At 36.0% G+C, this 27,292-nt stretch overlaps 1 protein-coding gene across 2 annotated transcripts in view; it reads left to right on the top strand.

The window, feature by feature from the left end:
• LOC150082343 (xibalbin-1-like) overlaps positions 1-15,502 on the top strand; it is a 52,047-nt gene extending 36,545 nt beyond the window's left edge. Inside the window, exons 2-5 of one of the 2 annotated variants that reach the window (XM_090380144.1) lie at positions 5,557-5,692; positions 8,107-8,217; positions 11,591-11,657; positions 14,121-15,502. In XM_090380144.1, the coding sequence (XP_090236270.1) occupies positions 8,136-8,217; positions 11,591-11,657; positions 14,121-14,256 (285 nt within the window). In that variant the 5' untranslated portion in view covers positions 5,557-5,692; positions 8,107-8,135 and the 3' untranslated portion in view covers positions 14,257-15,502. Of the gene's footprint in view, positions 1-5,556; positions 5,693-8,106; positions 8,218-11,590; positions 11,658-14,117 lie in introns of both variants that reach the window. The other variant, XM_090380142.1, reaches the window with a different exon arrangement.
• Positions 15,503-27,292: the final 11,790 nt, after the last annotated feature.

Raw genomic sequence — 27,292 nt, 5'->3', positions numbered from 1 at the left:
GATTGCACCCTTAATCACTGCCTCTAGGATTTGATTTTTCCTACCAATGAATTCAGACCAACCGGTATGTAGTAGCCAACTTAATTCATTTTATGTATTGGCAATACATTGGCACTTCTCCAATCCAAAGAAATCTCCCCTAATTCCAAAGATGTCCTCATACATCAACTCGGCGAACCTTACATGCCTTTATACTCAAAGGTTTTTCTAATAATCATCTGTAATTCCGACATCACTAATTTCATATAGTCTCAGCCTCACTCGCACAGCCTCTTCTCAGCATGAAGGATCATTCGTGAGTAAAGACAGATGCAAAGTATCTGTTCAGTTCATCCGCAACATCAGCTGGGTTATCTAAGGCTTTCCGACACCCAATGTACAAGGGTCCGATCTGATTTGCTTTCTTCTTCCTTGTATTCACATACATGAAAAATTCCTTGTCCCCATTCTTTGCTCTCTTAGTCAGTGATTCCCATGCTATCTTTTTTCTTCTGTTCTATTTGACCAGCCAGCTCCACAGTCATCCATTTCGGCATCCTTCCTCCTCCTCCAGTATTTTCTTAAAGTTTCGCATTGCTTCTGTGATTTTTTCTTCAGAAGTATTCCATTTTCGCTGACGAAATCCTCATATAGTTATTACCTCTATTCTTGATCTCTGCGGACTTAACCAATTCATTTGTAGCTTTCCTTTTTTTGTGAAGGTCTCAGAATCTTCTTTGTTTACATACGCTGTTTGATTGGATGGTTGAAAACATCCGACTCTTTGAATAGGCAATAAATGCAATTGCAGAAAAGTATGAAAAGAAATAAACGTATGGTGGATGAAGACATGAAAGCGATGTCAAAAAGAGAGAGAAAAAAACTATGAAAAGCAAAATATTCAGTTGGAGTGTTTTGCAACCAAATCACTGTTGGTAGATGGAAAGAATTAAGCGATATTTATGCTGCTAATGAAAAGATGGTTGTTGATCCTCTGTATGAATAGCTTATTACGAATAGCCAATAGTGAAAGAAAACGCTGTTTCTAGGAGGGAATTTATAAAAAAAGCATTAAATGGACAAGCTTTGACAATACGACTACTTCGCTTTCAATTACCAATCTTCAAGAGGAATTGTTAATCCAATAATCAGCTTAAATCGATACTTGGATGTTAACGGCATAATGCGTATTCGCTAAGCTAACTTCAGTCCATTAGGGTATTGATAATAAATGCTTTTGACGGATCTAATAACCTGCATCTGTTTAATGTTTTAGTCCCTGTGGAAATCACTTGATATAATTAGCAGTGACGTGAACACTCTGAGGCTATTGTACACTGGATTGTGAGGTGACATCATGGATGCTGTCATGAGATTTCAACGTCTCGGGTCTACTGATTCAAATCGGGAAATACAAAGTTATAATATTTGCCCAGAAGTGGATCCCTAACTCGATTCCAGTAAGTAGACGTAGCTGATGGACTTTGATTTGTCTAATTCAGTGCAAGTTGTTAGTTGAGATTGGTAGTTACAAGAGCAATAAAAGACAATGGTAACTTTTTTAATAAGAAATTGGAAAATTATATTTAAAGCTTTAGGATTGTTTTCAATATATCATGGTGAACTATTTCTGTTCTAGGTCTATTGTCTGGATGGTTAAAATTGGCTTCTTTCACACTGACCAAGTTAGTCGGTCTCGGGCGAGGACCATGTCATAACAGTTTGTTTTTCATCTTGAAAATAAATTGTTTTGTTTTCTGCTAATGTAACTAAGCCTGCACAGATTGGCCACATTAATAGGACCATGAGCAATAATTCTTTAGGGCAGAAAGCTTCAAACACTGCCCTTATACCTCTGGGTACCCACCCGCTCACGGATGAAAAGATAATAGCTTCGAAACAGTGCTGTCTGAGTGGTGGCACTCAACTGAAAATAAGTAACAGTAGTCTTCTCTAATGGGGAAGCGTTACGTTACTTAGTTGAAGTATAAGGAAGGCAACTCTGTGTGAAAGATTTCACAATGAAGCCAACGTACAAATTTCTGTCTGTCTAAAAAACTTCAACTGTGTAATAATGATGCAAATGTACTAACTACTGTCACAGGACCATGAGCTTTTAAAAGCCTCTTGGATCGCAGTTGGGCGAATCAGTGTTTGGAGAATCAGTGTTTGGAGTAAAAAGGAGTTGAAAAGTGAAACGACAAATACTGGATCATTCATTTAACAAAACCGCCCTCAGTTCCTGAGCAAAGGATTGGACTAGCCAGGACATATGATGAAATCTTCCTCGTTTTCCTTAAACCACTCTTTCACACAAGTGAAGCCGTGGATGAGTGCATTGCCATCTTGAAAGTGTTCTTGTCCTTTGGAATTGATGAAGAATGTTAAATACAGGATTCACAGAGATTAAATCCTGTTCATTGCTGATCAAATGATCCAAGCACTAATTGGGTCACATGGCCTTGTAGAGCTCTCCTGAACATGCCCATGTATATACTCTTTGATATATATTTTTGTACAGATCGTTGCACATAGCCAATATCTCCCAGAATACACTGCCTTCCAGTAAGTGTGGAGTCAGTGTATTATGTTATGTTTTGATGGACGAAAAACTGGAATTTTCGGAGTAAAACCAGCGCAATCCCCTCCCACAGCCGGTTATACAAAAACGTCTGGACAGAAGACGGTAATGCCAGAGTTCCTCTCTTGTTAAACTGGAGATAAAATGTACTTCGGGTTGCCTAGCAACCCAGAAATAAATTGCGTATACAGTGACAGTTTATTCATTCATCATTTGAAATGGCTGACAGTCGTCCGTGCGCAGTTATGTCAAAAAAATAATGAGATCGAATCGAGGAGGAACGTCCAGGGGAATTTACAACCCTAAAAATTATTAGAGCCACTTGCCAGAGCTATTAAATCCACTCGAATGTTGCATCCACTTCGCGTCATCTTTTACGCGATGAGATGAAACACTTTTGGAGACTCTACTGAGGCAGATACTCTGTCCACATGCTGCTAGTAGATTAAAGTAGAAAATTTAATCAGAAATGCGCTCTTCGTGTTATTTTTCTTTTTTCTTCTTTACCTTAAGGCGGTAGTAATTATTTAACAGATCTGTGTTCATTTCGGCGACAAGTTGGCAAAGAGTGGTACAGGAAGCAATTTGTCCCCTGCCTTACCCCCTAATTAATGTCCTTGTTTACGACAGGAAGTGCTTGCTGGATAGATAAGACCAAATACCACGTGAAGAATGGCGAATCTTAAGTGATTTTGGCTGCTGCTTCAGCTTCCTCTGTCTTTTTGTCCTCTAGGTTTAAGTCGCGTTTGTTCTACTCTTTCCTATCAATCTTTCTGTTGCCATGGAGCATTTCTTCTCTTTTCATAAACAGCGCGGTTCGAAGTATCGCATTGACCCGTTGTTCAAGTGGCAGCCAATGCGTTATACTTTGCTCGTTCACCTTAAACTATCTCGTTCTTTCAAGTGGGTAGACACCGTTCGGTGTTGCGTCTTGAGAAATCATGAATCTAATCCCATGAGCCCTAATCTGTCTTCTGCTGACAGGGTCGATTAGATTGCCAAGTAAAAATTCTTTTCTCCTTTCTTACGAGGGTTGTTTTTAAATGTCCGTTTTGGTTTCTGTTTGAATTATTAAAGCAGAGGAGAAATGTTGGCTGGTCTGTCTTAAAAGATTAAACTCAAGAAAATTTGACTTTCTTCCAGTTTCTTATTATATAAGATGGAGTCGCTTTTCAAAACGCAACAGTAAGCTTCACAATATACATTCTTTTCTTAGCTTTTCAGTTCCAACTGCATAGATCTCGGGCATGGTTGTAATCCTATTGTGCAGGCAGAGCTAAGATGCAACAGTAGAGGAACTGCAGGACTTTATACAATTCAATCTACAAAGAACTCATCTACTTGCGCAGTGTTTATACGCGTGGAAAAAGTTAAGGTACCAGGAACGTTCAAATAATCTACCTTTCTATAAATATGGTTGATATACAAAATCTATTTTTATCGTAATCTCATAAATGTCTCTATCTTATTTGCAGCAGGTCCAGCTCAGTACAGGAAAGTACGAAAGAACAGAAGGGATTTAATGCAGCCAACCCAAAAGGAAAACATAAACGTCACCAAACTGGATCATCGGGCTATCATCCGATTTTTGATCAAAGAAGGGAATGGGCCATAAGTTATTCATGAACGCATGAAAGCTGTGTGTAGTGATGCTGCTGTTTCCTTTTGACCACCAGATAAAATTTTGCTCCAAATGGGGCCGAGATAGGTGTCAACCCCAGGAATGGTACCAAAATTGAACCAGATTATGCAGGATAGACAAATTTAAAGTGCCTGATTGCCAGACAATGTAATATTTTTGAGTGGTATGTACTGACCATCCTCCATGAACACTGACCATATCGAAGATGAGTTCTAGTGGAGTGCCAAGATATCTTGTGAGTAAAAAAAAGTAAATTTACGCATACATGATGCAGATCCACAAAGTTTCTTTCAAGGATTATGACTGATGAAATGTGGATCCATCAATGGGATCTGAAAAAATCCCTTCTGTGACCCATATAAACTATTGGTCATCGTCCAAAAAATTCAAGACTCAACGTAACGCGGGGAAGATCAGCTACCATTTTAGAAATATAGAAAATTCATTTGATATATTACATGACACGTAAGAAAACAATCACTGGCGGTGCCTATGCTGCCATCTTCAAAAATTCAAGAGTCATGAAAGAACAGAGAAAAGGGAGAGAGGTGTCTTGCTCTTTATGCCAACTCCCATGCAAGTTCCATAAAGCAGTTGTTGCTCTGAGAGATTGCCGATTCCAGGAGTTAAACCACTGCCCTGCATTCCAGATCTAACCATCGCTTTTTCATGTGATCTCAAGGAAGTTGTAATTGATTTTTTCAAGAGATCAGAAAGATCTTTTCTTTTTTAAGGTATTTCCCATTTGCCTTCAAATTGGTGGACATATATTGAACCTAAGGGGGATATATATATATCTTTCTGATATTCAAATATGAGTGGTTTTAAAAAGGACGGTCTGACAGTGCTCGACCATAATATCGTACTGGTATTTGACCATAAATATCGTACTCAGATAATGAACTGTGTTCTATATTCTCCACTATCCGTTGTTGGAAGTGTTTCCTATTTTTAAACAGGAATTTTTAAATTTTAAGCCAGTTTTATTTATTGACTAGAAAATGAATATTTCAATTTACAATATTGTAACAATATCACATGATGAGAGTCCAAACTAGGGTGGAGAGAATAGAGTAACTAACCCTGGCGCCCTGCTCAAGTGGCCACCAAAATAATTTGATTTTGGCCAGCGCCAAAAAAAAAAAAAAAATTGCAGGTAATACCACCTGTCGAGAATTTTTTCAAACGAGAAACATACTTTCCGGAGAATTAATCTAAATGTTACCTTTGGTGATAAACGATCACCACAATCTGAAAAACACCTGTCTTTCCTTTTAATCTTACATTCCCTTTGCCCTTCGTTCTTGCTGAATAATTAACCATATGTTTCTTTTAATCCTTTTGGCTCTCTCAGGTGACATCAGAAGGGATTCCAAAAGTGCCCGCACGGATTATCAGCTTAGGAAAGATTACTGTGACACTGCCATCGTACCTGACGGGCAACTGTATCTAATCCCTTCCGAATAGAAGATCAAACCGTCAAATAACAGGTAAGTCCTCCCACACTATCTGTAGAAAATTCTACACGATCTGTTCAGCTTTGAGTTGAATTACAAAGCTTTGGATGACTAGATGCGCTTACGTCAACCTGTTAATGTAAATCTTATCAACAGTTGCTGCAATGCGTGAATGTTTTGCAATTTGCATAACTGACATTAGATGAAATATCGGTGTCCACACAGATATTTCAGAATTTGGTGAATGACAATTGGTGAATTCATTGAGAAAATTTTCCGGTGTCTGGCAAAGCAAGAGAGAAAGTCTAAACTTTTAACATGCCATGCTGTAAATGTTGAATTTAGCGATCATGTATCAATGATTTCTACAGTCCATCAATGATCTCTACAAAATTAGAGATCATTGATGAATGCTGGACAGGCTTCGTCCTACCTTCATTAACTTTCCTTTCATGTAGTTTCTATGTAAATGATTTCTTCTGGCTTCGCAGTCATCAATCAGTCCATGTCCTAAAATAGCATATGGCTTTAACAATTACCACAGGGATAATCTTCTTTTTTGTTCCTTTCACCTGTTTCTGCGCCCATAATTTTCGTATAGTTTCCCAATCCTCAACCGATTCATGCTCCTGGAAAAGCATAGTGTTCAACTGAGTAGGTACGTTAAAAAATTATTAATAAATAATCTCATCTTCATTAAAGGTGTTACAATATGGACGGAGTCTTGCTCAAAAAAGTTGATACTCACTTTCAAGCCTGCCTATAAGAAGGATGGGCTTGAAATACTTTTATACAAAATAAATGGATAAAAATATATCATTTTATTTTTTCGAAATTTCTGAATTTCTTAGGCGCCAAAATTCTCTTGTCTTCTAAAACCTTTAGCCCTCGTGGAGAGCACAGTTGGTAGGATACTAGTTCTTATCACTCCGGCTGGCCAAGACCTAAGTTCGAGTCCCGTCGATGACGTGAGGAATTTTTATGGGCCTTTTTCACAACGTGGCTGAGTTAGTCAGTCTCACGCAAGGGTAGCGTGGGTTTTTCTCCCGGAAAATCCAAATTTTCGTCCAGCAAACAGAAAAACGATCTGGGAGTAATATGGCCTTAGTCTCTGATGCTCCTAAACCCCTAAGCTACAGCAGCAGCCTAAAATCTTTTACTTCATTGATTTTGTTTGATTTATGATCCCTGCGTGATACCACCAAATTGTCGTAAACACCGATTGTCTTTCACCAAATTATCAAATACAAGAAACATTATTTACTGAATTGTCTCGCACAACGAATTGTATTCAGCGAATTGACGTTGATCCATTTTGAAGCATGAATTGGTTGCTTACAGAGAAGGGAACAGTTGTCCCTCAAGAGACAGTTTCTTAACTTTAAACACAGCTGATATTCAAAAGAAAAAAATAATAAAGAAAAGAAATTTCGGTTAAACTTCAGTAAGAGACTCTTACCGTGAACCTTTGCGACAGCAAATGGTGGCCAGCTGGAGCTCTGCCCACTGCTTCGCGCTTATTGGCTGCTAATCACCACGATTTTGAGTTAAAGCGAATGCCATGAATGCTGTTCTGCAAAAAACGATAGACATATTTCTTCGGGCTCTACTCGCTTGTTGAACAATACCATAGATGTTATGAGTTCTCTTAACAGACTCAGCCACTAGTGAAAAAAGGTTAGATTCGCTACCAAATTCGGGATGGATTCTACCAAATTTCGCTTGAATCCATCCCAGATTTGTTGGTATAATCTAACTTGATCTTCTTCACTAGTGGAAATGAGTCTGTTAAGAAAACTCCTACTTGTAGTAGGAATTTTCTTAACAGAACATCATTCACTATTTTATTTTAGCAGCCAATCGGCGCGAAGCAGTGAGTAGAGCTACTTCTGGCCATCATTTGCAGTCGCAAAATTCCATGGGTAAGGTCTCTTAATGAAGTTGACCGAAATTTCAAATTTTGCAGTCATACACCGTTTTGTTTTTATTTTATTTTATTGCCATCTTCTTTTCTTTTCTTTTTTCGTCAAGGCAGAAAAGTGAGCAATAAATTTTGCAAAATTTGGCCACAGTGTAAGAGTTTTCTAAGAAAACAGCATCTATCTTTAGCTTCACGTACCCAAAGTACTTTTCCACTGAAACTCATGCTATCAAAAAAAATCAACCAACTCTCAGTCTAGTGCCAGATTTGCTAAAAATATTAAAGCACATCGTGAGAATGCGTCCCTAAGAAATCCCCTTTCAAGAATATTGCTATTAGACTTTGAAAGAAGTCATAGCAAGTGATGTCCCAGCCACTTAGAATAAAAATCACTTCCATTTGATGATTTCCGGATTTCAAGCAGTTGGATTGAAATCAGGTATGAATTTGGGAGTTGGAAACATCTTATAGCGTTACCAGAGTCTAAAATGTTTCTAATTAAAAAAAAATATTGTGTATTTTGCAGACTTTGCTAACTTCGAGCAGACAGAAGTCATGAGCTTCACTTTCACACCCCTTGTACTGACTCTACTCCTCTTAGCGGCCACAGTTCTAAGTACACCTTATGTGTCAAGAGGTAAGTGTAATAATTACAAAATCCCAAAGAAAAGTTTGGGATTTATAATTAATAATATTAATTATTTTATCTATTTATAAGGGTTTTTTTTTCTTTTTTTTTTTAAACTCGGAATGGAACTAAGCTGTAAATATAATTCCTGTTAAGTTCTGCAGGACTTACACGCATTGACCAAAAAAATACGACCCTTGAGAGTCACAGACAGAAGAAATGCAAATAGATGCAAAGGAAATTGTGAAGTGGGTCGTTGCACAGGCTGTACGAATGCAATCTGAAGGTAGAATGAGGAAAACGTGATCTATCAGACTTTGGAAAAGGTCTTATCGTGGGTGCACCTTTAGCAGGAGCCACGGTTCAAGAAAGTAAAAACATAACTGGTTTCTCAAAGCATCCATTCCAAAGGTTTTTAATGATTGGAAAGCTAGCGGTTCTTCTTCATCTCAAAGATGTAAATGTGGCAGAAACAATAAGGAGGATTGTACGGGAAATGGGACATCCAATGTTCTAAAAATATCATCTATATTCAACCCAAGCCTAGAACTGTCCTGTTCAGACCATTATCAGGGAATTGAAGAAATTGGGTATTGACAGTCGCCTGTCTATTCGGAAGCCATTTGTTTCAGAGACAAAAGCAAAAATCTGCTTGCAGAAGAAAATCATGTGGAGAGACGAATCACGATACACTTTGTCTTGCATTGATGGTAGGCAGAGAGTGTGGTGAGAACCTGACAAAGCCATGGACCCTGCTTGCCTTGTTAAGACAACCCAAGCATCTTGAAGTTGTATTATGGTATGGGGAATGTTTAGTTGGCACGTGTAAGGTATAATTTCATCCAGGGAACACCTGAATTTTGTATCACATCTGCTGAACCCTGCAATGTTAGACTTTTATGCCGAAGGCGATCGCCACCTTTGAGGGATGGCTATGCAACAGCGCATCGTGCAAGAATGGTTCCGAGATTATGAAAACACGGATTTCCACCATCTTCCCTGCCCACCCAAAATGCGTCTTATCTCAGGCCTATTGAGAATGTGTGGAATATAATGGAAAGAGCTGTTCAGCAACGTGGTTATCTTCCTTCAGCTTTGTCGCAGCTGCGTGATAATTTGCTAGAAGAATGATTACAATTAGACCAAAATGCACTAAGACACCTTATAGAATCCATGCCGCTCCGAATACTTGCTGTCAGTCGAAACAAAGTCAGCCCGATTCCATACTAAATAAAGTGTCGTGTTTTTATTAGTATTAGTAGTAATGGGCATATGATGCAAGAATGCAATCTTATAAAGCATCAGCCAAAAAAAAAATTCCCCATCCCCTCTAATAATTTGTCTAGTTCTTCCATACATTTATTCAAACTACCCACTTCCACAAAATCAAATGGAAGTTTGTTCCAACACTCAACAACCATCTGGCTGAAGACAAACCTCCGCACAACGATCCTGCAAACGTTCTTCCTCGTGTGTGTAGCGAGAGGAAGAATCCCATCAGCATTGAGCTTTATCAACCTATTCAAAGAATAAACACCTCAATCACATCACCTCGCAGGTGCCTAGTCTCCAGGCGCTTAACTCTGGGGACTCCACTAATAACAGTTCATGAAGAGCGGTGTCCATTAATAACCCCTCTCCGTTTTCTCCGATTCAATTATCCCCTTATTCAGAGAATTATTTTCTGAGGGCTTCTGCTCTCAATAATATAGTCGGTCTCAGGCAAAGGTGTGATGTATGTATGAAACATCGAAATGTGGTTTTGTCTCCAAAATACACAAAGTATTCTGTTGGTTGGTTGTTGTAAGGTTTTAGGCTCATCAGCAACCTAGATCATATTACGCCGTGTATAATATGTCTGCAAATTTCGTGTGTTCTGTGGTCAATTTGCTGTTTGCAGGACGAAAAATCCGAGTTTCCGGGAGTAAAAACCATGTATTTTCGCTTAATACTGACTAAATGAACAACGTCATGAAAAAGATCCATGAAAAAAATTCCTATCGTTATTGATGGGATTCGAATTCAAACCTTTTCCACTCAGTATGGGAAGGACAGTGATTATACCAACTATGCTACTCACGAGGGTCACTACGCCTGGTTGATGTTTCTCAAGGATGCGTGATGAGATTGTCATAGTATCCTTCCCTCTGGTCACGTGGAGTGAGCTTCCGTTGTCGGAAATGGAAAGTGGATCTGGTGTTTTGAGAGTACCGAACGATTGGGAAACGTAAGCAAATATCCCTGCGTTTAGTTGTGGGTAATTATTGAAATACGGTACAACTACTGAAGTTCCACGAAGAGAGAATGAATGATATAAAAGTACTTTTAAATAATTGCACTAATTTTATAAATGTGCATCTTGGATCCTTTTCATTTGTCGTACCATGTGTGTACAAAAAATTATTTCTGGCCGGTCTTTATAATTTTGGATGACCGAAAATTGCTAAAAGCATTTCCCGTTGTATAAAATGACACAACTGCAAATGGGTTCCATGATATATAAACAGTTAAAGGAGAAGTTTGCGTAGATATATCTATATTAATCGACTTAACCTTTGTTCTAATCAAATAATGTCTCTCGGCATGACATTTAAATTGGTTTGGAGTCTTTCAGAGTGATTATTAAATTAGTCTCAAAGCTTCCAGAATGTTATTTTACTCAGGGAATATGCTTTAATTGAATGTGACTTTTGCCATCTTTGAGGTTTTCCATAATCTCGTGGTGTTTCTTCCCGGAATACTCTTCAGCTTAATTTGGTTCTGTTTTCTTTTAGAGCTTTTATTGATGCCATATTTGTAGCATTAAGCATTTAACTTCTTTCTTTCATCTCAAAATCTGAGCTTTTTTTAAAAGTTTTCTAGCTTGCGTTTGCGTTTTCTGTTATTCTGATTTTTTGTGTCTGCCTGAAAATCCTCCATAATTTGCTCTCTCCAAAAAGCTTTAAATGGATATAACTTGCCTTCGTCTCTGTCTACTATTGCGACAGACAGTAATCAGCCTCACCTTTGTTCTTTTTTTTCCCTTTGTATACACTCTTCTTGCACGAACTTTGAAAGCTAATTTCTTGGAACTCCCACGACTCGACGTATTCTAATGATCCCGAGCAAAATTCATCAGCTCCAAGTGAAAGCATTTCCCGTTAGGTACTTTGAAACGATTTTCATAATGAACCTGACAGCAGGGCCCCTGAGTGACTGCATTGGCGTCTTTACAATTTTCGGTTTACTTTCGATTTTACAAAGAGCTGAATAAAAGTTCAGTTTTGCTTCATATAAATTTTATAAATGTGGAATAAGAGTCCAAGAATGTTCAATTTTGTATAAGATTCATTTTTAAACCTCTAATCAGCTAATGATATAATAAATTATTATTTTTTTTCAGATACAGATCTCTCTGATAATTACAATAACTATGACAACATAGCACGATACCTCTTCTATACCAAAAAGTAAGTATTGTAATTTATTTTTAATCCTATAAATATTAATACCATTTTTTTTTTAATTTTCTTATTAGTTTATTATTTAACAGAAATTTCTGCTAGTGAGCACTCTTAGTGCAAGCATGCATATTCTCATATTCTCGATATCTGATTATCATTATAATAAAATAAATTTTATTTAATTATTATTAGTAGTATTAAATTATAAATACTATAATATAAAAATTTTTATTTATTAAATTATTTATACATATTGTAAATTTGTTGATTAAATTTAATAATTTATTTTATTATTTCTCTAACATTTTAAGTATAATTAGTTTTTATTAATTACTTAATAAACCAAATAAAATTAATTAGAAAATTAATTTTTATATTTAAATTATTTTTATGTTGTGAATAATAGCCGGCAGAAGGCGCATAGTCATTTAAATTTATATTTAAATAATTATATAATTTAAAATAATAATTATCGTTATTATTATTTTAAATCCATTAATAAAAATTCAGTATTTCGAATAGCATCTTACTGTTAAAATATTTCATTTAATTACTTAAACTGCAAATAGAATGAATTAGAAAATTACTTTTTATATTGAGAAATCTTTTTTTTATGTTTTAAATAATTGCCAGAAGAGGGCGTATAGTCAAGTATTTCGTTTAAATAATTATATAATTTAAAATAATAATAATTATCGTTATTATTATTTTAAATCTATTAATATAAATTCAATATTTGAACAGCATCTCAATCTTAAATATTTTCATTTAATTACTTAATAAACTGTAAATAAAGTGAATTATAAAATCCCTTTTTATAATTAGAAATCATTTTTATTTTTTTAATAATTGCCAGAAGAGGGCGAATAGTCAGCTGTTTACTTTTAAATAATTATGGATATTATTATTTTAAATAAGTTAATAAAAATTCAGTATTTCGAATAGTATCTTACTGCTAAAAATATTTTCATTTAATGACTTAAACTGCAAATAAAATGAATTAGAAAATTACTTTTTATATTGCGAAATCGTTTTTTATATGTTGTGAATAATTGCCGGAAGAGGGCGAGTAGTCAACTATTTATGATTAAATAATTATATAATTTAATAATTTAAAATATTAATAATTATCGTTATTATTTTATTAAATCTGTTCATAAAAATTCAGTACTGCGAATAGTATCTTACTGCTAAAAATATTTTCATTTAATTACTTAAACTGCAAATAAAATGAATTAGAAAATTTACGTTTTATATTGAGAAATCGTTTTTTTATGTTTTGAATAATTGCCGGAAGAGGGCGAGTAGTCAACTATTTACGATTAAATAATTATGTAGTTTAATAATTTAAAATAATAATTATTATCGTTATTATTATATAAATTTGTTAATAAAAATTCAGTATTGCAAATAGCCTCTTACTATTAAAAATATTTTCATTTAATTACTTAATAAACTGCAAATAAAATGAATTAGAAAATTACTTTTTTATTTGAACAATTTATGTTTTAAATAATTGCCGGAATTAGTGTTATTATTAAACTATAAATACGGTAATATAAACATTTTTATTTACTAAATGTATTTATACATATTGTAAATTTGTGTATTAAATTTAATAATTTATTTTATTATATAGTCGATTATTTGCGTTTAAATAATTATACAATTAAAAATAATAATTATTATCGTAATTATTATTTTAAATCTGTTTATAAAAATTCGGTATTTCGAATAGCATCTTACTGCTAAAAATATTTTCATTTAATTGCTTAAACTGCAAATAAAATGAATTAGAAAATTACTTTTTATGTTGTGAATAATTATTTTATTATTATTTAATAAAATAATTATTCACAATTGCCAGAAGAGGGCGAATAGTCAACTATTTACTTTTAAATAATTATATAATTCTAATAATACTTTTTATATTGAGAAATCTTTTTTTTCTCAGATTATTATTTTAAATCTGTTAATAAAAATTCAGTATTTCGGATATCATCTTACTGTTAAAAATATTTTCATTTAATTACTTTTTATGTTGTTATAATTGCCGGAAGAGGGCGTATAGTCAATTGTATTGTTTATATAATTCTAATAATTCAAAATAATAATAATTATCATTATTATTATTTTAAATCCGTTAATAAAAATTCAGTATTTCTAATAGCATCTTACTGCTAAAAATGTTTTCATTTAATCACTTAATAAACTGCAAATAAACGAATTAGAAAATTACTTTTCATATTAAGAAATTAATTTTTTTATGTTGTGAATAATTGCCGAAAGAGGGCGCATAGTCAACTTTAAGGCGTAATTCAGTCTACGTTGCTGTATAAATCAACAAGTTGGGTCGTATTCGCTGTACTTTTTAATAATTACTAAAATAAATTTAAATTAATTTTTTCGGAATGTTTAATTAAATATCGGATGTGTTTTTTCTTAATTTTGTTTCTTTCTCGACAGAAGGAGCTGTATTCGGCGAAGTGGAAGTTGTGATCATCGTCCAAATGATTGCTGTTTTAGTTCTTCCTGTCGCTGCAATCTTTGGGGAACTAACTGCAGATGTCAACGTGTGGGTCTCTTCCAAAAATGGGGGAAATAAACCCCCCAAACTCCTTCTCGGTTTTCTGAACACGACAAATCTCTCTTCGTTGGTAAACGGCGCCCGTTTATTGCTTAAACATCCGCGCGAGAATGGCACAGAAACACAAAATATTGTCTTTCATGTTTTTTGTGCTCAGTGAATGTTTTTCATAAAAACTGCGCATTTCAGTTGCCATGGCTCTAACATCTTGTTATCGTTGCTTAATAATACGTGACGTTTAGCGACATCTATGAACACAACTCGATCACCAAGGCTTCCGAATAAATGTGATATTTTTGAACAAATATAATTAAATATTTTCAAACCCGTGAATGTGTGTATTTTGTTTAAACGATGCTGTAAGAAGTTGTTCTTATATATAAATCCCACAAAAAAATTTAAAATTAAATAATAACTTCAAATATTAATAAATTATTATCAGGAACCTCCTGAAAAAAATTGATTTTTTTTAATTCATAATTTTAAACTTATAAAAATATAAATTATTGTCAAAGTATTTTTCTAAAAATAAAATAATCTTCCGGTTTTAAAAAAATGGTGGACAGTTGTATATCGATGCTGTTTTTGTTTTTGTAGTTGTGTTAAAAATAACTTGGTGCTTATCGCTTCTGTATTAATATAAATATTTTAAGTGTTAAAATATAGGATTTAAATTTATAAGTTATATTTTCTTAACGTTTAATTTATTAATTAAATTTCAGTTGTGATCTAGTCCTGGGGAAATGTTCAAATACGCTGTTAATTTAACCTCCCGAATTATGAAAGCTGAGAGGAGTCTTGGTGAGAGCTTGGAAAGAATTTCATAGTACAGAGTCATTGACTTCTATTAAAACTCATGATCTCTTTGAATGCCTTTTATAAAAGGCATTTTAAAATATTAATCCATCTCCAAACACTTATACTATTTATAGTTATCAATGGATTGTTCGTTCGCACATACAATCAATCCTACGGATAATTAAATCCATCTTGATCTCTTCGTTAATCTATTCTTTATATTTATTTTGTTTCCATAACTTAGATAATGATTGTCGAAAGAGATAGGTCTGTTTTGACCATCATAAACATTGTATTTATTTCCTTTGAGAAAATCTTCGACTTGAAAAAGATCCCAAGTATGAATTGTGAATTTTACTCCAATCAAATTAATGATGATGTAATATATTGTTTTTACATAATATTATTGATGTATGTGAGGAGAGCTAAATTCAATCAGCTACCTCAGTAATACTGTCGTATATGTCATCATTAAATAAAATATTCTCAGTAAACCTGGTCCGTGCTTTGAATTTTTCGCATGCATGACAACCATCTCAACTAATTCGATTGTACCAATAAACACTTAACACTAAACTGTTTAAAACCCTCTTCAGCGCTCTTCACCTGAGGGAGTTTTCGCCCTGCACTCGTGGGATGTCGCAATTTGAATAACAACCAAGCATCAAGTCTTGAACAGTAGTACCCTAACGATTTCAATACGAAAGCATCTCCTTCCCACGAAATAGAAAACAATATGAGTAGCGAATTATCATCCAGTCAACTGATCTTGCCTACATCTAATAAGCTATTTTGGTTTTGTAGTCTTCTGAAAGAAGACGAGACAACTGGCACAAAGATGAAATTCTCAGCGGAATTATTGTCATAGTCTGGGACCGTTTTTCGTGGTAGCCACTGTGGCAATACAGTGGTGTGACACTACGAAGATCTGTGTTCGTGTCCCTTAGACATTGTGGGTAATGTTGAAGTCTTCCCAACTAGGGATGAATCAATAGATCTCAGAAAGAGATGAACCCACAGACAGCACACGATTTACAGGTGATGCTTTGTGTCCTAAGTTATCTGGGGACTAATTCAACCTAATTAGGTCAAAAAGTAAAATCTCGGAAACTCGTTATGGCCAGCCCAAACCATCATTAATGTTGCCAACATGACCATGTTGCCAACATGACCATGTCGTGATATTAAAAATGTTCATATTACTAGGCTGTAAGCACTGAGAAGTGCAAGGATTTTGGAAAAAGTAGTGATATCATACCAATCACGGGAAGTAGCACGAATTGTTACATTTCTTCAATATAATTCCCGACAATCTTGTCAAGAGGTTCCCCATAAAGGGGAAACTCTTGACAAGATTGTCGGGAATTATTATTTTTTTTAATCTTGTAAAAGAATTCAGGGTCACAGGAGCTTTGGTTCATTTATGGAGAATATGGTGGATGCTGGAGCATTTCTCAATCTTGATCCAGGGATGTGCTCCCATGAACTGCTCGACTCTGATATTAGATTTGTGGTTTCTTTTATCTAGTCAGTCTTTAAGATAATTATGTATGACCAAGGCTGTTTGTAGAAAGATAGTTTCGTAATCTTTTCATTTGCGAACACATTCGGATGATACTGGAGGAATATATTTATCAAAGATATGCAAATAAGCATGTTTTCCTTTAAAGAGTTGTCACTACTTTTTCCATGTTCTTGTACTCATTGAATTAGCGAATGGAGTTGATGTTTGTGTATTCCAAATAGCTAATGCTAATATCGCCCATTCGTTGGGTGCATTAGGCGAATAATTGTTAAACAGACATCCCAAAGCAATTAGATAAAGTGATCATGAAACAAAAACTATACAAAGTTGGAAACTCAGATTTCGCAATCGTAATTACTGATGTAAACAAGCAATTTAAACTTCGATAAAAATAATGAAATGATCACCTTGCAGTGATTGCTGATAAGCAAATACGTTTTCATGTGATGAGTAATTATTATTGTTTTGAAACTATTAAATATAAATGAAAAATTCCTCTATTTTGCTTTAAAAATCAATGAGGGTGATGATTGACAGATCCTTTACATAGCAAACAGCTGTGGTACTGCTTATTTCTTCGACATCAACGAATAAAGCAAAGAATATCTCACAACCAGAAAGTAAACAAGTAAGAGATTGGGGTCTTTTATTGATTTCTCTGGTGCATTCAAATATCCAAGTGAACTGCGCTCAACCATAAACTTAATGCACGCCCTTCGCAAAACAGTTGCCACGAGAATCAAGAGAGACGAATAGCTTTTGTTGTCATATCAATGACAACGATTCTATCCTTGAAAAATTTATTTATGTAGACAGTGCTGGAGACATTGTGGCTGGCTTTAAAGGTCAGGCAGTGAATCAATAGCACAATATCATCAATGTATCATGATACAGAATGATGGAGCCACGGGATTTCAAAAGAGCAAAGCGGCATTTCATCAAGAACAAAAAATAATAAAATTGCGTCAATTTAAGTAACCATTAGAGATTATTGCTCCCTCTAGTGAACAACCGGAAAATTAACCTATTGGGAACTAACAAACAGTTCATCACTAATGCTCTTAGTATTCTCCCACCCTGTTACACATCTTTCCCCATCCTCGAAGTTAATTCCAGAAAAGCTGCTCGAATGAGGAATCATTCGGCTTGAATGCTTTGCTCAGATCACCAATGTACGCATGGTTTCATTCACGCTACGTTGTTTGCATGAAATCAAATTATGCTTGGCAGATAGTTAATTAACTGTCTTATTTAAACTTCCGGTTCAACTGATCGTTATGTTTAGATCAGAATTAAAGTGTAATTGTTGAATATATAGCCAAAATTATTAACACCATAATGGATTATGTTTGCCATTTAATACCACAGAATAATGAGGAATGGTGTATTAAACATTTTCGAATTTTATAGATGAAATATATATTTTTTTCTCCAGATGAGTTATTGTTCAACACCAGTCTTCAGAGTCCTGAAATCGAAATTATTAACTCGATACTGCAATAAAAAAGTTATTCACTGATGAAAGTCTGTTACCAGCCTAATCTCCTTGCTTTTCTTTCATCATTACCACAATATACTTGTAGAATCATACGAATTCTTTGCATTGTTATAAAAATGGGTCGGCAGGAAATAATCATGCCCTGTTGCTTTCTTGGGCTCATTTAATAAATTTAATGATGCGACGGAATTTAAATATGTTAATGCGAATTTAATGACTTCTAGGGTTGAGGAAAAATGCGAAATTGAAATTTTGAATACCCTAAAGAAACTTTAAGTCCATTTGCAAGATCTTTACTCTTAGAGATAATGACTTTCTTCAAAGGCTGGATGAGGCCAAAAGACTCGGTTTCAATTCTATTCTTTTTCCATAGTTTATTAGCAGATTAGTTTTCTGTATTTCTTCGGGCTGTGTAATTTCCAAAAGTAATTAATCTCTGTACAAATAGATTTAACAATTGAGAGGAACAGATACTCCAATGTATGCTACAGAATATTGATAATATCTTAATTTGCCACTATATTTCCCAGAGTAAACCTCCTGTAATACGCGTAATATCATGAAAGGGACGGATACTGAAGCACGATAATGCAACTAGCACCATTAATGGTCCTTTGACCTCCGCTTCTTCGTGAGCGGGAATTTAACAGGTCATAAGTGTCTGGGGTGCGATCCTCGTGGTCGCCAATCTTCTGGCGTTATTGCCCCGAACTTTGTTTTAATTTACGATAATGCCCCACCACGCTGGGCTCAGTTGATGGTCTTTTGCGAGGAGTGAGGATGTTACACGTATGAGCTGGCTGGTACGTTCCTCCGGTCTTAATCTTAATCCGATACAACACGCCTGGGATGCTTCAAGAAGAGACGTTAGAGCACTTATCCCCCACTCGCTCAAATATCAGTGAGTTATTATTGCTCTCAGGGAACAAGAATCACTGGCCCTGATCATTAATTGATTTCTTTCTCAGTGTAAGGAGATTTTGTTAGGGGTTGTGTTTCCGTGGGAGACACAACTCCCTATTAGTGTCATTGCCAAATGATATTTTTTGTTTTATGGTTTCTGTTCATGGTCATTGGTTGATGGATAGTAATTGTAAAATTATTATATTACAGAATACCCATTTGTTTTGTTTACCTCATACACCCATTTCGTAAATGATTATGTTCATCTGTCTTTTTATTCGCACTCGACTGAAAACAAACTCTGTCTTACTGTGGGTTTTCTAGACTGAAATAGCTTTATGAGACCTCAAAGGTTTCTCCTGCGAGACAACACAAATTATATTCGTTCAGAAATACTAGGAAGCCCCACACGTTTTTAAAGTTATTAGTAGACAGCAGTGATTAGTCCAATGCACGTTCGAACGACCAGGCTTGTGTGTGTGTGTGTGTGTGTGTATGTTTGAAATTGTTGAAATAATTAAAAAGAAAGAACATCGTCTAACATTACTGAAAAATAAATTCAATTCATTATTGTAAAATTACATCTCCAGTAATTCCTCAAAATAACGTTTCTCTTCTTATTTAGCACTTAACTGTAATATTGGTATTCGTTTAGTTTTGTCCTTAGAGGAAAAATAGCAAAATAAGATGAACTGGGGATCGAGATGTCGCTTGCGTCTTCTTGTTCTTGTTCTTGCAGTAGGGTTTTAAGCATCAGTGACTAAGGCCATATTCTCTGTATATTGTCTGTAAATAGCGTGTGTTCTGAGGTCGATTTTCTGTTTGCTGGATGAAAAACCCGAGTTTTCAGGATAAAAAACCACGCTACCCTCGCCTTAGACCGACTAATTCAGCCACGTCGTGAAAAAGGCTCATAAAAATTCCTCACGGGCCTCGAACTCAGGTCTTTTCCACCCAGTGTGGGGAGGACGGTGATCTTACCATCTGTGCTACCCACAAAGATTTAGTATCTCTAGCTTCATTAGCCTTTGTTTATTCCTAGACACTCCGCGCGTGTAGCCCAGTGATATCGTCCTTGCCACACCGCTAGAAGAGACCCCGGTTCGAATCCCTTCGATGATGCGAGGAATTTTTATGGGCTTTTTTCACTTCGTAGCTGAGTTAGTCAGTCTCAGGCGTAGATAGCAATCTTTTTCCCCAGAAAAACTGGGGTTGTTCGTCCAGCAAAGCAGGCAAATCGACACCTTGGGTATTTGGAAGGTAATTTCCAGATGGCCTTAATATAATAGTTTTGTTTTATCTCTAGGCAGAAAATGGATCTTCCAGATTGCTTCTCGAACACGTTAAAAGATTTAATTAAAATTTTATCTAAAGTGGGATACTTTAGATAAAATACTGGGTAGCGTACGCACTTTAATTATCCTTCTTCATTAGTGCAATATCAAAGCAACCCGAGGCAAATTGCCGCCACAATATGAGATCAATGCATCTCAGTACCAAACCCACTTTGCTCACAGTTATGTACAGAAAGATGTTACGCATAACATGTACACTGACTGATAATAACTGCACACCACACATATTCTATGCTGGCATGCATTAGTTCTGAATCTGGGAAGACTTTTATCGCACTCAGGTTGCTTTTGATAAGAAGAATAATCCTCCTATCTTGTCTATCCGTCCTAAATACATTGTACTTACCATAATGAAACTCATCAACCCCTATTTCCAAATCATATTTCCTTAAGGGGTTGGAATATTATTGCAATCCCCCTAACTAGCAGATTCCCTGAACCCTTAAAGTAACCTCAATGACATTGGCAAAATCCCTTGCACTACTTTTGTTCAAATGTTTCTACAAAACAGATTCCTCTTATCTAAAAGTGAGGGCCTCGCTAGTAAAAGCCTCTGGAAGTCTTAAATACAGTACATCGGAAATAGTTTTCATACTACTCACATATTTTAACACTTTAAATGGATTACTTTTTATGGTCTCTTGATAATAACTTTGTTAATGGGTAAATACAGAATATAATTAAGACTATTAATTTATTTATAACGCAGACAGCATTTTTTTTTCTCAATTTATTGGGATTGCATTAACCTTTTCATGGAAGACCGAAAACGTGACGTTGAGTGACATAATCATATTAAAATGTAATTACAGTGTTTGGAGTCTAATTGTAATTGTCACATGGCCGAAATTTCAAGAAATATTAAATATACGGTAATATAATTGTGTCACTCAAGTCTACCGCTTCAGTCTTTCTTCACAGACAAGTGTTAAATTAATTACTTAATAATAATGGTCTTAAAAACAACAAATCAGAAGAATGGAATCGAAAAAAAAACATAATTTCTTGTATGTCTCTAAATGGCCTATCTTAGTGGCGCCATCTGCTGATCAAAAACAGATTTAACTTCAAGATTTCAACTATTTTTTAAGTCTTCGTATAGAAATACAAACATAGAGGGAGCTGTAATGAACGCAGCTCCAAAGTATTAATCTTTTGATTAAATTAGTTTATTATTTAATAACTATTATTTTTATGTAATAATTAAATAATTATTTGATTACTTTAACAATTTTAAAAATTATTTTTGTTTATTTATGAGATGCTTTACTACCTTATCAACCTGTTTTTAATTTTTCTATTTAATATTTTTTATTAAATAAAAAAAATTATTAAATAAAATAATAATAATAGTAAATAAATTTTAAAATTTATTTTTATTATTATTTATTTATTTATATATATATTTTTTTTATTATTATTTTTTTTTAATTTAAAATTCTAAAAATGTCAGACATGGGTTCCTGAGCAAAATATCCAGGCCAAACAGAGGGACTCAGAAAATAAAAATATTGCCCCCGCAAAGCATTAAAATTTCTTATCAGGTCAAATGACTGGAAAAGGTCTGGTTTTTCTCACGCTAGCAACAAACTGCCCCATTGGCTCACATCTGGTGAGTATGGGCTTGCCACACCCAGGGTCCTGAGCTGGATATCATCATTCTTCTCTTTCTTGGTGATTCCTCTCTCTCAGGGTAACTTGGAAAATTTTTTTTGGCCAGTTTAGAATAAGCCTCGGGCTTCCTTGCACCATGACTAATAGTAAAATACATCGCGATCCAACACGTCACCGCTGGATGCAAGGTCACCCAGACTGGGAACACTCATAGACACAACCAGATAGCCAAGATAATACACCAGAAGCTACCAAGGAAATACCAGTTGATCAAAGAAAGTGTACCGCATTACAAGTACGAACCCCAGGCAGTACTAGATACCCCAGCCCACAAGCTGTACTGAGACCGCGCCATAATAACGGATAAGATAATCCCAGACATCAGACTGGACATAACCCTTGTTGACAAGAAGGAAAAGGCTACCTATCTGATTGGCATAGCGGTACCCAACGCTGGCAACCTGCAGAAAACCCATGGGGAAAAAATCAGTAAGTACACGAACCTAAGACAGGAGATCAAAGAGATGTGGCATATGCAACAAGTAACGACCATTTCCATCATCGTGTCAACCATCGGTATGGTGCCAAAGACCTTACATAACAGCCTAGCAGCAACAGATCTCCCAGCGAACACCTACAAGGAACTCCAGAAGTCGCAATCCTGAACACCTGTAGGATAGTCAGAGAGTTTCTCGACCTACAGTAACACCAGACAGAAGAACCACCACCCTGTATAGTTGGTAACAATACCCATCACAAGGTGGAACCCCCAATCAGGGAGAAATAATATAAACGAGCAATAATAATAAGCGGGCCACGACCTATGAGGGAATAACTGACCTTTGTACCGGTAGCGGTAACGAGGACATCATCATCAGCCATTTTCATACTATCCTGTAGAGATTGGGGGTTCTAATCCAACTGTAAGACCACATTTGGAATACTGTTTTTTCAGATGAAGTCTCCATACTTGAACACAGTATGTATGTATGTATCTGAAAAAAGACATTGAGCTTCTTGAAAGGGTACAAAGACGGGCAACTCCATTGGTGAGATCTGCAGAAGGACCACCGTATGAGGAAGGACTCCGATTATGTGGGCTACAGAACTTGGCAACCAGGCAGCTCAGTCAAGTGACCTGACTGAGGTTTATAAGGCTTAGAGGGATTAGTAAAATTAATGAAGGTGTAATTCTCACTGCTATAAAGAATTCCAGAACTAGAAGTAATAAATTCAAATTAAATGGGTTGAGGTTTAAAATAGATTGCAGGAAGCCAGCGAATAATCGATAGCTGGAACAAGTTGCCCTCGCAGGTAGTTGAGGCTGACAGTGTGAATAAATTCAAAGGCCAACTGAATACTTGCCTGTGTGAGGAGGGAAGCATATAATTTGTGTTTTCTTATCTATTTGGTTGCTTTTTTGGAATCTACTTGGCAAAAGCCTGTGGCTTCCTTACATTATATGCCAAATATTATTACTATTAATATTTACTTAATTGCAAAAAAGCAGACTTTTTGTTTGTTTGTTTCAGAAACAGCACTATCTGCTTTGAGATTTTTCAAGAATATTTTGAACTTTCCCAGATATTCTTGAAATATTTAAGAAATAACTTCTTAAATATATATCATTAACGATCTATAATGGTATCATGGGAATAAATAAAAATTTATTTCATACTCTGCCAGGCATTCTACACAATGCCTTTATTGGGTATCCTTTTAATGGCATGAAGAACTGTTTCAGTAGTTTACCATTGCTTGGCGAAGACAGTACGAGTCCATGGACCAATCCTGCCAGATATCAACAACGCTGGCTAGTGATGGCGGTTAATGATCAGGGAATGATTCCTTGGTGCACATTGGGCCTCTTGATACCAGTTGGGACACCACACTGGTTACTGGTTACTTAAGGTACTCTTTACTGATGACAGACGATTCAGTCTCAGCAGGGATTCTGGACGTCAGCTAATCTGGCGAGAGGTTGGCATACGGGTATCACCCCGCAAACATCACTGAAAGGGATCGATATGTTCTCCTCTGGGGAGGCGTTATCTTGGATAGATGTACACAACTCCAGATACTGGAAGGCGGTACTGTAACCGGTGCACGCTGCTGTACTCAGGTAATTCTTCCCCATGTGCATCTGATCAGAGGTGCCATTGGCCCAAGTTCGTGTTTCTGGATGATAACGCCACACCACATTGCGCTGCAGCTGTTGATATGCTTTTGGAAAGTGAGGACTTGTTCGTATGGATTGGCCTGCCCGTTTCCGACGATCTAAATCCCATCGAACACATATGGGACGCTCTGGGGAGACGCCTAGCGGCACGTCCACACCCACCAGAAAATATTCACTAGCTGAAGATGGCCTTGACAGAGGAACGGACGATGTTACCACAAGAACTTATCAACAGCATTGTTCTAAGTATGGACAGGTGGTGCAAAGTCTGCATCGACATTAGGGGTGGCCATATCTCCTACTGAGGACCACCTCTTCCCTTTGTTCCATCTTTGGCAGTGCTGCATCTGTATGCATCAATGCCATTTCAGTACCTCACGGTGTTCCTTTGTATGCTTTTCTCATATCCAGGCCACTCCTATGAGAAACTACAGGTAAAAACCTGACCGGTCTTTAAATTTTGCACACCAGTATACAAATACTGCATATGGACAGCAGCAATGCCAGTTAAAGTACTAACTTTATGGGCTACTACATTCAAGGTGTTAAAAAAAAGTGAAGTTCTCTGAGCAGTGCAGACATGCTGCCAGGACAGCTTATGAAATTTTGTCAATAATATTCAGGAATTTTGTTAGCACGGATAAGGAGGTGATTATCCTTTTGTACAAAGCCATGCTTAGACCACATCTTAAGTACGGTACACCGGTGTGCAGGTCTCGTTTTGGGAAGGATGTGGAGCTGCAGGAACGAGTACATAGAAGGGCAACGAGATTGGTGAGGGGAACAAAAGGGTAGGCTTATGAAGAAAGGCTTCATTTCTGAAAATTGTAGAAATGAAGGCACCTGCGAGGATATGTAATTGAGGTGTTTAAGGCTTTGAATAGGTTGAGTAAGATCAATGTTGATGGCATTCTTCCTCTTGCTAAGACTACACACATGAGGTGTCATGAATTCAAATTGAGGAATGATGGTTGCAGGATAGATGTGCTGAAGTTTGCCTTCGGTCAGCGGGTGGTTGATTGTTAGAACAAACTTCCAATGTTGTTTTGGAGGTGGACAGTTTTGATAAATTCAAGGAGGAAGTAGACTACTAAATACAGCCTAACAAGGGGAGATCATTCCTGGCCAATCTGATTGTAGATGTTTTCTCAAAGAATACAAAGAATACTTTTTAAACGTAGATGTTAATAAAGCTTTTTATGCTGTTCGACTGACTGCATTTACTCTTTCTTAGACAACATATCAATCAGGGAACGTTAATTTAAATTAAGGACTTTTTTCTTTTTCTTTTTTTTTTTTTGGTTTTTCCTTTCAAATTCGGGAACAAAATGGCTTCAACATAAAGAATATGAAAACCAAAGAAATACCATTCAAAATTTTAGGAAAAGAATAATCAAATGAAATGGTGAATTATTTAATTAAACACAATTATATTATAATATTATATTATTTATATAATATATTATATATTATATTATATATATAATTATATATTATAATATATTATTATATATATTATTATATAATATAATTATAATATATTATTACAGTGGTGGACAAAAAAACTGCGTCACCTTAAAAAAGTAACATTTCTAGTGAAGCGTATAAGATATTGTTTTGCGCAAAGATATTGCGTCAGATAACGCTTCTATTGCATCAGACAATAATTGCAAGGTATTGCATCAGCCGGTTCTATAAATACGGCGTTGGAAGGGTATACACGTTCATTAGTGTCCTGTTTTGCGAAGGTGTAAGCATGGCTCAATATGTTCCGTTGACAACAAGAAAAAAAAAAGTGTAGCTGTTGCTCTGTCCCAGGAAGGGCTTTCTAGGCGTGCTATCGCTGATAAAATAGGCTGCCACCAGTCAACAGTATCCCGGGTGCTGAAATTAAAGCGTGAAACCGGTGAGGTGAAGAGAAGACCTGGATCAGGCCATAGGAGAGCGACTTTGCCTTCCCAAGAACGATATTTTAAATGGCTATGACTGCGTAATGGCCATGCCAGTGCCCCTGATCTAAAATTGGACTTTGAGATGGCCTCTGGTGTTGAAACAAGCGCGTCAAAAAAAAAAAAAATTTAACGCTACCCCACATAACTTATATCTCTTTCGGCCTGACCCAATTTCTAGTGTTTCTTCCTCACATTTTTTTTTTTTTTTTTTTAGGTCCTTGCCACTGAAATCTCAGGAAATTAGGTGGCAGGACCTGCCAGAGTAAATAGTAAATCTCTAAAATACTGGTGTACCTAGTCTGCCTCCACGAGGTATAATGTGGGCAACGGTGGGTCTCATTTGAGACCCAACGGCTAAAAGACCAGATGAACAACGGTACAAAACATTACACACCACAATATCCATACACTTTTAAACCTCTGGCCTCTACAGTGTTCTGTATCACACAACAATGTATATTACGCGGAGATGGGGGAAACCCCTGGTGCCGTTAGACCCTAAACACACTATACACTATATTATCACTATATTGATATAGTGATACACAATACACTATATTGAATGGATACTATGATGCAGTCACAAAAGAGCTGGATGCAGGGAATAACTTTGATATTATATACTTGGATCTTAGAAAGGCTTTTGATACTGTTGCACATGGAAGACTGCTACACAAATTGGAGCAGTGTGACATTGGAGGCAAATTGCTGCTATGGATAAAGGGGTGGTTGAGGGGGAGAAGACAGAGAGTGGTAATCAATGGACACTGCTCAACGTGGACTAATGGTCCATTGTTGTTTTCTGTATTTATAAATGATATTGATGATGGTATATCAAGCTTAATGTCCAAGTTTGCAGACGATACAAAGGTTGGCAGGGTTGTTCAGGACACTACTGACGCTATGCTGCTGCAAAGGATCTGGAAAGGTTGAGCAGATGGGCTGAGAGGTGGCAAATGAAGTTTAACATTGACAAAAGTAAAGTACTACATATGGGAAAGAGCAACCCCAGAGCAACGTATCAACTCTGTGGTACTACACTGACAGTGGTAGAGAATGAAAGGGACTTGGGGGTGGTTGTGCAGGCAGATATGAAGTTCTCTGAGCAGTGCAGACGGGCTGCAAGAGTAGCTCATGGTGTCTTGTCATTGATACACAGGAATTTGTCTAGCAGGGATAAGGAGATGATTATTCCCTTGTATAACGCAATGGTTAGGCCACACCTTGAGT

This window comes from Mastigoproctus giganteus, chromosome 8, assembly GCF_048544385.1.
Source record: "Mastigoproctus giganteus isolate SK-2022 chromosome 8, ASM4854438v1, whole genome shotgun sequence".
Taxonomy (NCBI): Eukaryota; Metazoa; Arthropoda; class Arachnida; order Uropygi; family Thelyphonidae; genus Mastigoproctus; species Mastigoproctus giganteus.
Note: the sequence above shows the minus strand (reverse complement) of the source record. Positions and strands in the feature narration are given on the sequence as shown.